Source organism: Diadema antillarum, unplaced genomic scaffold (assembly GCF_040938485.1).
Source record: "Diadema antillarum isolate AM-2024a unplaced genomic scaffold, OU_Dant_1.0 scf00000143, whole genome shotgun sequence".
Classification (NCBI taxonomy): Eukaryota; Metazoa; Echinodermata; class Echinoidea; order Diadematoida; family Diadematidae; genus Diadema; species Diadema antillarum.
Window position 1 is genome coordinate 2,105,894 of NW_027271032.1, and position 12,499 is coordinate 2,118,392.

Here is a 12,499-nt window from a genome sequence, read left to right on the forward strand (position 1 = left end):
TGGTCTTATTGTCTTTGCCTTACTGTGACATCACGGATAATTGCTGTCATCTTTTTCTGCGACGATAATAGATAGATTTAACCAAACTTCAAAAATTTCAACTTTTGAAGAGATTGTCTGGTTTTTGTTTTGTTTTTTTCTCAACTTTCGATGATGCATTATACTACTTAATATTTTTGCATTCATTGCATCCATTTACTTTATTTTTGGTGAATTCCCCTCTAAATCTGCACAGAAGCAAAAAAAAAAGACACAAAAATGCCAATATGAGGGGATAAGCAATAACTTTAGAGGAATAGTTGGTTGAGATGAAGATTTTTTTTTTTTGCGAGATAGGCCTACTTAGAAACCACTTTATGACATGTGAGAGTGTGTGAGAGTGCATAAACACAATATAGAGGAAGTTTATTTTCTTGATGAAAATCGCTTTTGAAATGACTGAGTATCATCCAAACACAAAGTAATTTAGAGCGATCGTAATAAAAGGTGGGTTCACATTTCATTATAGGATCGATTTATTTTGGATATTTCAGCTGCTTCAAAACTTATTGTCATGAAATAAACTTCCTCTTAAAAATTGATAAAAATTCCTCTTAATGACAGTATGTGTTTTTCATATCTCATAAGGGGTTTCTCATTATCTTAAAATAAATGTTGCAAGTCTGAAGCCCCATTTCAACTAAAACTATAATCATCCCTTTATTCTTCGTCAAGCTGATGCGTTCACAATGAGAAGAAAAGATTACAAAAGTAGGCAATACTGATAGTCGTCCAAAGTTAAAGAAGAATTAAGCCCAAATAAACATGTGAACAGACTAAATGCAGTAATTTCAATAGAACACGTCAGTGAAAGTTTGAGGAAAATCGGATAATCTGTTCAAAAGTTATGATTAAAGTTTTGGTGCAGCCATCGCTGGATGAGAAGACTATCACAGTACATGACGTCGCTTATGGAAAACATTTTCAACCCCCCCCCCCCCCCATGATTATTATATGTATGTATATATAGTCGCTTATATGGAAAACATTATCAAAGACCGCCCATGAATATTATATGTATATATATATATATATATATATATATATATACATATATGTATATATATATATATATATAATCGTATATATTATATATTCACCTTTCTATCTAGCACAATGAAAGAGCATTTGACTTGCTTCATTCAGAAACCAGGGAGAATATGACCCTTACCATAATATGTCAGTACAGATTGAGAATACAGTATATCAACTGGAGGGAATGTACGCGTTTTAAGTGTGTGTTTTTTTTTTTTTAAGAAAACAAAATTTTGTGGATTATACTTTCTCTCTCTCTCTCTCTTTCTCTCTCTCTCTCTCTCTCTCTCTCTCTGTCTATATATATATATATATATAGATAGATATTTATTTATATTTATATCGTCCTTCATAGTAATAAGTCACGATCTGTAGTTTAGTCTATCTATCCAGCGATGGGAGCACCAGAACTCTAAGAATCCATAATTTCTGAAAAGATTGTCTGATTTTCACTTTCACTGATGCGTTCTATACTAATACTGTTGCATTCACGCAATCTACATGTATTACTTTACTAGTACTATAAAAATATGACTTTGATTACTATGAACATAAATAGTACTGCATATACATGCACACCAGTGTGGGAGCGATGCGAAGCGATACTGTATTATTAGTGGTTGCACGGCATGTATGTCCAATCCGCGATCGTGTTGCGTAGCAATGCAGGACGCTTTTTATTGTCTGCACGGTATCCTGGGATAAATAGTGCCTGGAGCGTGTACACACCTGTACAACGAGAGAGAATGTGTGTGATCGAGTATGCGTCTACACTATTGAAAGGATGCTTCTTGTTTGCAACGAACCACCTAACCCTAGCACACATTTTCACGCCCGGGCGAATGTCATCATTGGACTGTATAGACCTTTATGGCCCATCGGTCTGTCTGTTCTGTGAACAGAGCTCCGTAATAAGAAAGACTGTCGATCGATTCGCAGTACTTATCACACCTCAAGGGAAAATATGGGTATAAAGAGAAACTGACTATTCGTCTTAACATACTCCTCTAATGGCGTTTTCATATGCGACAGAGTGACTGGTTACATCCACAACGCGTTGGCAACGCGACACACCGCAAACGCGATACGGTGAGCACTACGAGAACGTTAAAACTATTGTCGGCATGCGTATAGACAGCCTTTCATCAGGATCAAATAATCACATTCATAGCAAAGTGTTTTCTTCGCCCGTTTGGTTCTCTCTTGAAGTCTTTGTCAAAGTAGGGTAAAGAACAAAATGGGGAAACTTGCAGCTCTAGATATCTTGTTTGTCAACAACAAGGATGTATACCAGCCCGGAGAAGTCGTCCAAGGTGAGGTGCGAATCGTCACCAACGAGCAAAAAGGCGACATCAGAGGTGAGTATTGACAAGAATTTAGAAATGACCTAGACGGTATGCTGGCAGGTATGGAGTCTGTAGGTCACATTATTTTTATAAGCTTATCGAGTTTTTGATTGTCCTTTCATGTGCCAGACGCATGCATTGACTATAAGACAGAAGAAAAACCAACAACACTGAATTATAGAGCAGAAAAAGAATAAAGTCCACCTCGTAAGGGAGAGAGAATGAGTGAAAGAGTGACAATCGTCAGGTCGAGGTTCAGCTTTGCATCTCTGTATAAATGTCACGCTTGGAGCACCTTTACCGGTGCACAGTTGAACCCGTTTTTCTTAGTGTGTGTAGTTAAATGGCATGGAAAAATTAACCATCCACCACCTAATGAAATCATGTTAGGAGGAGGACAAGATAGAAGGTATAGTGGACCATGTTCATTGTACATGTACTCGTAAGGACGTTAATGATAATCAAAGAGGAGAAGACAAGCACGGAAGGAATAAGGGGGGAAGAAGGACCGAAGGACGAACAGAGAGTGGTGTACAATAATAATCATATTCCACAATCTCATTTCATTTCATTACTCTACTTTGAGAAGTCAATGATGGCAATGACAAGCAAGTATATAATTTTGAAATTATGTCATGTTGAACCACAAGCCATATACTGCATTCGGCGATAAAATGCTGTCAAGCAAATACTACGGTTCATAATTATTGCATGTTATTATCTCATATAAAAAACAATACAACGCAGGCCCGGCGGAGCGTTTTCAAAAGTGGGGGGGGGGGGGGGGGGGCTTTTCCCTTCCACTTCCGGGTTTCTTCAGCTGACAAGCCAAAAAAAAAGGGGGGACGGGGTCTTCAGCAGCGGAAAAACATAACCTTACCGCGCTCACACTTCAAGATTTTTAAGATCTCTATCTATTTCTTGTCAGTGCCACTTACGTACTTCCGGGTTAAAAAAGTGGGGGGGGGGGGGAGGGGGGCAAAGTGATGACACCTTATGCATTCATTTGTTTGGTGCACAAAAAGTGGGCGGGGGACGAGCCCCCCTGGCGCCCCGCCCCCCCCCCCCCCCTCCCCCTTCCGCCGGTCATTATACAACGTCTGTATATCACGTTTCTTATAATGAGCCCTATATTTGAATACTGCATTTTTGTCACCGCGCATGCTTTTGAAATAATTGTGATAACAGAAGCTGCAAACACGTAATGCCTATACATTTTAAACAGTGCAAGTACGCTGTGCGGCTACGATCATCTTCTCTTCATTGCTGCTTGCCAGGATGTACTTGTCATAAAAGACAAAACAAAGCATAAACAGCATTTCATGACAGCGACATCACAAAATCTCTGGTCAGCTGAAGCAATGAAAGGTGCAGGTAATTGCAAGAAAGGCCGCTTCAAAATTGCCTATTGTCGCGAATTGATTGTAGTCTATCCGTTGTCATGGTATTTTCGATTATCGAACGTCTCAAGGGCAGCATTGCTGCTATTACTAAAGGTTCCGGCGCCCCGTTTTATCAAAAGATAAAATCGATCATAAATTTCCTTACCACACAGGCTGCCATAGACTTACAGTTGAAATCAACTATATAATCAATTTCAACTCTTCATAAACAGGGCCCGGGCTTATAAAATTTTGTAAAATGCAATAGGATAGGATGGTGATTCTGAGTGTTCTGAGCATATACTTTATACCGCACCATCCATTATGACACCATTATTGTCTATAATGAGCTTTCTATTCACACGTCATTTTAACCATTTTCACTTCGTGTAATAAAGTGTTCATTATCGTGCTCATGATAAAGTGGGGCTTGACTCCTCACATTAAAGGGCAGTAGGCCTATTCCAGATGATTTTTTTTCTGTTGATTGGTTGGGTAAACAGAAAAGAACAGTTTCAGAGCAGTCTGGCTCATTTGTACAGCTATTCGTAAATATACAAAAGCGATCATAACATTCGATCTTACTAATACTTTAACGTGTAAAAGTTCGAAATAGTGTCCCATTCATTCAATTCAATTCAAACTTTATTTCATTTTTCGAAAAGAGCATAACAATTTCACTTTCTTTGGTAACAGAGAATAAGGTTGCATAATCAAAACAAAGTCAATTGAGAAAAATATGATTGTAGAGCCTTGGAGTTACAAATACGTTGTCATGAAAATTGACTGAAGTGATATAGACGATATAACAATACGCAAAACATCGAGAAATGGAGGGACCCACTAAAAAGACAAGGCTTGTAGAATGTGGACCCCTCAGTACAGAATGTCAAATAGAAAAAAGAAATAAACTGATGCAAAAAGGGGGAAAAAGGCTGGGAAAAAAGCCAGAACAAAAGAAGGTCTGGAAGCCCACTAAGAAGAAAAATTACAAACAGATACACATACACAAGCGAATAAACATTAAACGAGACTGGGACGACGAAACTAATTAAAGGAGACTAAAAGACAAGACAGAATGAGACAAGAGTAAACATTACAGGAAGAAAATATAACGGACAGAAAGGCATAACAGATCCAGCGATCCTCGACAGAATTATATAAAAAAAAATAATGGCATGCGTGAAAAGGATACAGAATTCTAGAGAAATAGAGAAAAATTGATGCAGAAGTAATAAAATCAAATCTACTCTGTAAGTGTCTCAGGACAAGCACGAGAAAATACGTGACAGTTTGTTATTTGTAATCGAAGTTTTTCGAAAAGGAATTACAATAAGCCAACGGGCTAATACAATAAGCCAGTGGGATCATACAATTGCAATAGAAAGGACTTTCATCTCCTTTTAAATGAATGTAATAGAGTGGCATTTTTTATATCATTATTCACAAAATTCCAATAAGTTGGGCCAGTATAAATAAGTGTGTTCTTAGCAAAAATCGTTCGTAAAAGAGGTAAACGAAATTCATTGGAACGTCGAGTGGGATACTCATGGAAAAATGGAATGACTAATTTCTTAGAAACATATCAAATATATTGAAAACGGACGGTAGTGAGTTGTTGCTGTACATATACATAAATTGCCCCAAATTAAACAATAACAAATCTTTCATTTTTAGCACCTTATTTTGTGTATCCATGTTTCTTTGTCCACGTTTGTTCATTATGTGTGTGTGTGTGTGTGTGTACCCTTCGTAGTGACGAAATTAGAGAGAGAGCCTTTGTCGGAAAGACGAAAAATAATAATAAAAACAATAATAATGAAAACACAGGCAAATAATGAGTGAGTCGTATCATTATGTTCCACTCACAAGTGACAGTCACGCAAAGAAGATTGTTAAAGGATGTTTCCTGATCTGTGAGAGATTTCGATCTTTCAGCAATCTTTTATCAGGATTTTCGGATCTTCGGGAAGGGACTTTATTTTGAAATGATTACATATGTGCCCGTGCGTGTTTGTATGTGTGTGTGTGTGTGTGTGTGTGTGTGTGTGTGTGTGTGTGTGTGTGAAATCAAAGGGGCAATCCTGTGTGACAGTTTTCCGATTTAATTAATTGTCGGACAATTTACAACGCACTGAACAACATTCAGTCAGCTATCTCCTCTTTGACACTCTCAGGGAGAGACATGCAGACTCCATGTACAAACAGACTATAGTTCCTCATCGACAGATTAACACAGGGAAATTGGAAATCATGTCATCAAAACAGTTATGAGCATTGACTTATTTATCCACTAATTCTTACATTTGGCCATTCCTTTATTCGAACAGGCATTCAAATTGAATGCTGCGGCAGAGCATATACCCACTGGTCGGAACAACGGGGCAGCGGGGACAGGAGGCGTACAGTGCACTACCGGTGGCGAGTGGATTTCTTTGATCTGGATATGACGCTACGAGGCGCCGGTACGTTTATATGGGTATATCTCATTAGCATGGAGACCACATAGGTGGCAACCTAGTGGCGAGAGTAGTCTCTGGGACGTCTCCACGACGTCTCCTGGAGACTAGCCGGGTCTCCAGGGAGTCGCGAGAGAATGGAACAAGTTTTATTTTTTTTTTTCAGAGAATTTTTCAAGTCTCCGTGTGGTCTCAAAGTTGTCTCCGTGATGTTTCCATCAGTTGCGGCCATGTCGCGGAGTCAAATTTTGTCGGTGACTGGGGAGACGTCTCCACGACGTCTCCTCAACCTTGTGGAGATCTATGACGTCTTACCAGCGACCTTGTGGAGACGTGCGGGGACTTTTTCGTTACTGAGAAGACGTCTTATAAGGAGAATTCGCCGGGGACGTCGCGGCGACGTCTCTACTACTTCCAGCAGAATAAGTTCTCACCTTAAAGTGTGTGGAGACTTCTCGGACCTCTCCCTGGAGTCACCTTGGTGTGAGCTCACGAGTAGCCGTGTCTCATCAGCAGTCGCTAGCTGCGACCTCTGTATGCGCCAATGAGATAGGCCCTTTATCGAGTTTCAGAGACATCAGGCAGTAATTTCTGATTCATTCAGAATATGATTTATGTCATTTCAACAGCATGAGTCTTTGATGACATTCCAAAGTATAAAGGAAACATGACTCTGGATTCGTTCTAAGTTTGAACTCCCCCTCCCCTCCCTTATCTCTCTCTCCCCCCCCCCCCCAATCTGCTTTATCAAGTGTGTCTCTCTTTACAGAGAACTAAAACTTGACAAATACCTTTTCATTGTGCCGCACCATTGATGACTTAAAGTGACTTCCATGGTTGAAAAAAACAACAATCCTATTTATCTGTGTATCCATTTTATGCATTTATCCATTAGAGTGAAAACTTCTTATGAAGTATGAGTTTTCGTCGATTTGACTGCCCTCTGTAAAAATGAAATGTGTTGATCGTAACTGCTGATCTACATTTCAACATGTCGAAAAAAAGGAACCAGCGAGAATCGAGTCTGTCATATTCTGTATACTGCCTTGTCCGCCTTTGACTACCTAACATAATGTCAGAATTTCGGAGATTAAGATATTTGTTCCAAGTTCATCGTGTCACTGTCGGCAACCAGGGATAGCCGGAGTAGTGCCTGTGTATAGTAGAGTCGATGCCCGGAAAGCAGTAGACGACAGGCTTGATTCCTGCTGGTCCCTTTTTCCCGACTTATGTACTATTTTTTTTTAATGTATATTAGCTTTTGCGATCTTGCAAATATCATTTGTTCAGAGGGCAGACAAACTGAAGAAAACTTGGATCTCAAATCTTCACCCCTATGCTTGATAATATCTTGCTTTTGCTTTCACCTTTAATTATTATCGTTATTGTCATCATTATTGCGCATTTTGTTATAATCACCCTAGTAAATCATCCTCCTTTTCTTATTGTAAAGATTGTTGATATTAGTGTAATTGTAATACTGATGGCACTGTAATTACAATATTTATTATTAAAATAATTATTATTATTCTCATTATCATTATTCCTATGATTATCATCATTAACAGGCTACTATCAATATCATCATTTTCATTGTCATTGTCATTATCATCTAGGGAAAAACAACAACGCAGCTGATAGAATTGTGCTGCCCCCTGGCGACCATCGCTTCCCGTTTTCCTTTCGACTACCGGACAAGAGGCTTCCGCCGCCGCTGGAGGGGACGTATGGGTGGGTCCGATACTGGGTGAAGGTCACCATAGACCGGCCTTGGAAGTTCGATCATCACGGCACCCGATACTTCAGCGTCATGACTTTCAAGGATCTCAGACACATACCTAACATCTTGGTAAGAGTCCATGGTAATTTTTTGTAGGCTCACAACCTCAAAAAAGCCACTGGTGCTGGCATCGAGTGCGAAAGCTTGCCGATTGCTAGATAGGGCTAGCGACACACTGCCCTGAAATTGGCACAGTTTGGTCATACAATATGAGATTTTCAATTCACCCGAAGTTGCTCCCGTACCTGCTTAAACGCTGAATACTAGCCAAAATTAGTACCACCTTTGAAACTCCACCGGCTGTTGTACAATGGCTTTGAGATGACCTCACCAAAAAGACGATATTAATGCGCTACAAACCGAATTGGAAAATTTCCTAATATTGTGCGTCCATCTTTGCTAAACTACGCGACAGTGTGACGCCTCCATAACGCAATTTTGTGTGTTGTGATCTGTATGAACTTCAGAATGAGCTATTCCACTCACACACACACACACACACACACACACACACACACACACACACACACACACACACACACACACACACACTCACACTCAAACACACCTACTTGTATGCACCCATACGCTCACCCAAAGATTTGTACGAACAACTCCAAGATTTTAACTTAAAAGGTTTTATGACATACAAATGCATGTTGATTTGTGTTGATTTATGATACCCTCAACATCACTCTTGCTGTGAAATGAATATCTAGAAACATTTCATACATTTTCCAATATTTTTTTTTCTATTTTTCTTCAGATTACTTGGAATCGCTCACAAAAAAACCTTCCTAACCAAGATTCTGGTTGTGACCTCATCTGTCAATTACAGCTAAAGTACTGATATGTTTAACAAAAGACATTGGAATGTACTTTCCCCTTGACCCAGCATAACTTGCATGTTTATTGGATATTAGTGTGACTAACAAAAGACATGGTGAGAGCGTTTTAGAAACAAGCCTTATTTTTTACGGGATTTTAGAACGTATAGTGAGAGTGGCGTTAAAGGGGGAAGGTCGTGCTTTGATCAGGGAAGACAGTCGCAACAACGGAACCATACCACATGCATCAGTGTCTCGTTTACTTCCCGAGCTTATGCCGATATCACCAGAAAGACTTTATCATACTCATCTCACAGGGTTCACACTGTCTCCACGATCTCCCCGCTTGCTTTACGATTCAAAATTGAGCAATTTTGATCGGAGAGATCGGGAAGCAATTTTGGACATGTCCAAAACTTGTTCTGAAAATTTGATTTGAATAAAATACCCGCTCTAATCCCGTCCTCCAAACCCTGCTGCTACGATGTTTTCGATTCAAACCGATTCCTCTACGCTTTTGCCGCTCTCCACCGATGTGATAGAACGGGATCGATCGGGTCCAGATCATGCTAGTATAGAACGGGGGCTTTAGAACTTGAGGGTGGGATGATGATGTAGAGAACAACGCGCCTATAAATCTTCTCATTGTTCATTGGTCTGTAGTCTCCGCAGGAAGGGTCGATGCAGAAGACAGTGTGCTGCTGCTGCTGTGAGTCGGGTCCTATCGTACTGAATGCGTCTGTGGACAAACAAGGCTACGTGCCCGGTGAGCGGCTCGTCTTCTCTGCCCGTCTCAACAACAACAGCAACAGGTCCATTCATAACGTCAGGGCCCAGCTACAGCAGGTGAGTAGAAGGACATGCCATTGTGTGAAGACAATGATAACGAAATTGAGACAAAGTGCCCCATAATAACCTGAGTTTAAAAATGTTAGTAAAATAGTGATTACTTCAAATTCTACTTCTTATTCGTACCTTTTAAGTGATAAATAAAATGTAATAGATCCATTCATTCATTTATCCGCGTCATAATTGTACTGCTGCTACAAGAAAAAAAATATATGCGCTAGGACCTATAATGTGCCTTTATCAGAGGAAAGACAGTGTAAGTTAAAGTGGTCAGAATTTTGCACGATCAGTTCGGGGTATAAAATAAATGATAGCACAGGCGTAAATGATCGCAAGTATATAGATTGATTTTTTTCTAGCTGCTATGGACAATTTTGTCAACTATTACTGATCATTCCCCAGCCACCCCTCAGTTTTCATCCAAGTAGATATCCAGTGCTTGCAGTTTCGAATTACTTAAGTGGCAATGAGTTGATGTAATGATTCGTAATTAATTGAGCAGAAGGTCACATGGACGGCTCACCATGGATCGTCGACTCACACGCGGCGAAGTTCAAAGCTCGTGGCCGAGGTCAAGTTGGACGGCTGTGAAGAGATGGGGTCGCTCAACTACGAGAATCTGCCCTTGCTAATCACACCGATTCCTCCGAACAACTTCGAGTCGTGCCCAAACATCGACGTCAGATATGTTGTTGCGGTAAGACCAACTTTCTGATGATAAATCTTCAAACTGATGTACAGTAAGCGTAAAAGATACCCCTGGAAGTAATTTACAGGCAGTATATAACCGTTAGAATCAGTTTGCGGGGGGGGGGGGATAGATTAGATTATAGGCTACTTGTAATTATCATCATAAAATTATAGGATTATCGATTTCTACTCTGTCGAAGACCGTCTGCTAAGCTTTCCCGATGGAGTCAATATTTATGATGTAAGGAGTGCTGTTCATATTCAATACTCTTTGTAATTGTAATTAACGGCTAATGCTGTCACTTACTTAGCTTTGGTAAGGCCGACTTTCTGGTAACGAATGACCATCACTGATACACAATTCCGCTATCAGGATACCTTTGCAAGTAATTTGAAAAAAAAAATGGTTTGAATCGTTCTGCTTCTGCTTGGAAAAAAAATGATACTAAGCTTCGAGGTAGAATTTTCTTCTTACTCTATTTGCAAAATTACCTTCAAATTTCCCTTATCATAACATCAACATTTTCAGAAAGGTGAGGTACTGCTCCATAGATCAAAGTCTTTTAGTTAATGGATCAAGTAGGGCTCGGTGTATTTGTTTTATCGTACTCATTATAATTATGTGATGTCCCTGTCATGACATTGCGATGTTGATTCTTGGATATTATGCTGGTGAGATGGGTTTGTCTTCCTCAAGACGACTGCATTGGTTTTCTTTGACAGCTTTTTGTCGAACGGATAGCTGCAATCGGCCAGTGCTGGCCATTGTCATGGCAGATTGGGCGACAAGAACAATACTTAGAGAACCTGCCACTATTACATCTCATCACATGATTACACTCAGTCAGATATTTTTTTTCACCTGGAATAACACTATTGGCGAGGTCTGCAATTGGCAACCGAGTGAATAATTACTACATAAAAGAAATCCAACGCTAGAGATCATGATGAATAGTGTGCTTCGTGTCATTATTGATAAGGAAAAAAAAAATATCTCTCCATAATTCCAGATTGTGGGGGATGTGGCCGGAACCCCATTCGATCTCGAGGTGCCATTTCCCGTCACCATTGGTACCGTTCCCGCCATTGCTCGTCCGCACGCGCCTCCGCAACCCCCACCAGTCCAGCAACAACCGCAAGCATACCCCCAACCACACATGCAGCAACCATCATTGAGCCAAGGGTACCCTCCATCACAAGGACCACCACCACCACAAGGGCACTACCAGCAGCCACCACAGGTGCCACCGCACCCGCAACCCCAACAGCAACTGCAACCGCCACTGCCACCGCAAACGCAACAGACACCACCGCAATCTCAACCTAATGATGTACAGCGGAGCGGCATGCTTCCTTCAAACAAGGTGTTTCCAGCGGATCCGCCTCCGGCTGTGGATATGTCAGCAGGTTATCAGCCGGCTCTGGACGAAGTACCACGTAATTATTTTGTCACCTAAATATATCTAAATTTGTGTGCATGGCTGTATTTTATGTACGTTTTAGTTAGTGTTTGTATCGATGTGGCTCATTTTTTACAGTCTTTAAACTTGAATAAAACCTTTGCATTTTTACCATTTTACCATACCTTTGTACTTCTTTCTCACCATCCAGTTGATGATCTTCCACCTCCCCCGACATATGAGATGGCCATAGGTGGCGCTCAAGAGATTCCCGGGGAAGAAGGCAACTTCGGGACTATCACCTACGCTCCGAGGTATCCGTTTTACAACTATGGTGGCGCTCTCACGGAATTACAGACTTTAGGACAGCCTGTAACAACACAGCCACAGAGTTCGATTTAAGCCTATGAGAACTACTGCTGTGGTTTACCACTGACATCTGCTTGCACCAGTATTAGAGAGAGACAGAGAGTTAACCGTCCTTCTGGAAGTAGAGAGTTTCTCTTCCTCTTCTCATGCACTGTGGTTGAATTACAGACAAATCTTACGGTCCAGTAGTTTTCCGAACTGGATTTGTACTGGTTAATTTCACCACAAAATCCTGGAAAATTTCACCACAAAATCCAGGAAAAATTCACCAAGCAGACTTTTTTTTCAAATTTTCATACATCTTAAATGGTCCAGACTCAAGC

The 12,499-nt window shown here is 40.4% G+C and overlaps 1 protein-coding gene across 1 annotated transcript; it reads left to right on the forward strand.

Moving 5' to 3' along the window:
• The first annotated feature begins 2,311 nt into the window (after positions 1-2,311).
• Positions 2,312-12,209, forward strand: LOC139721424 (arrestin domain-containing protein 3-like). Its single transcript, XM_071632739.1, has 7 exons — positions 2,312-2,432; positions 6,133-6,267; positions 7,878-8,110; positions 9,532-9,714; positions 10,220-10,414; positions 11,418-11,844; positions 12,019-12,209. Exons 1-7 carry the CDS (start codon positions 2,312-2,314, stop codon positions 12,207-12,209), a joined length of 1,485 nt encoding a protein of 494 aa, XP_071488840.1.
• Positions 12,210-12,499: the final 290 nt, after the last annotated feature.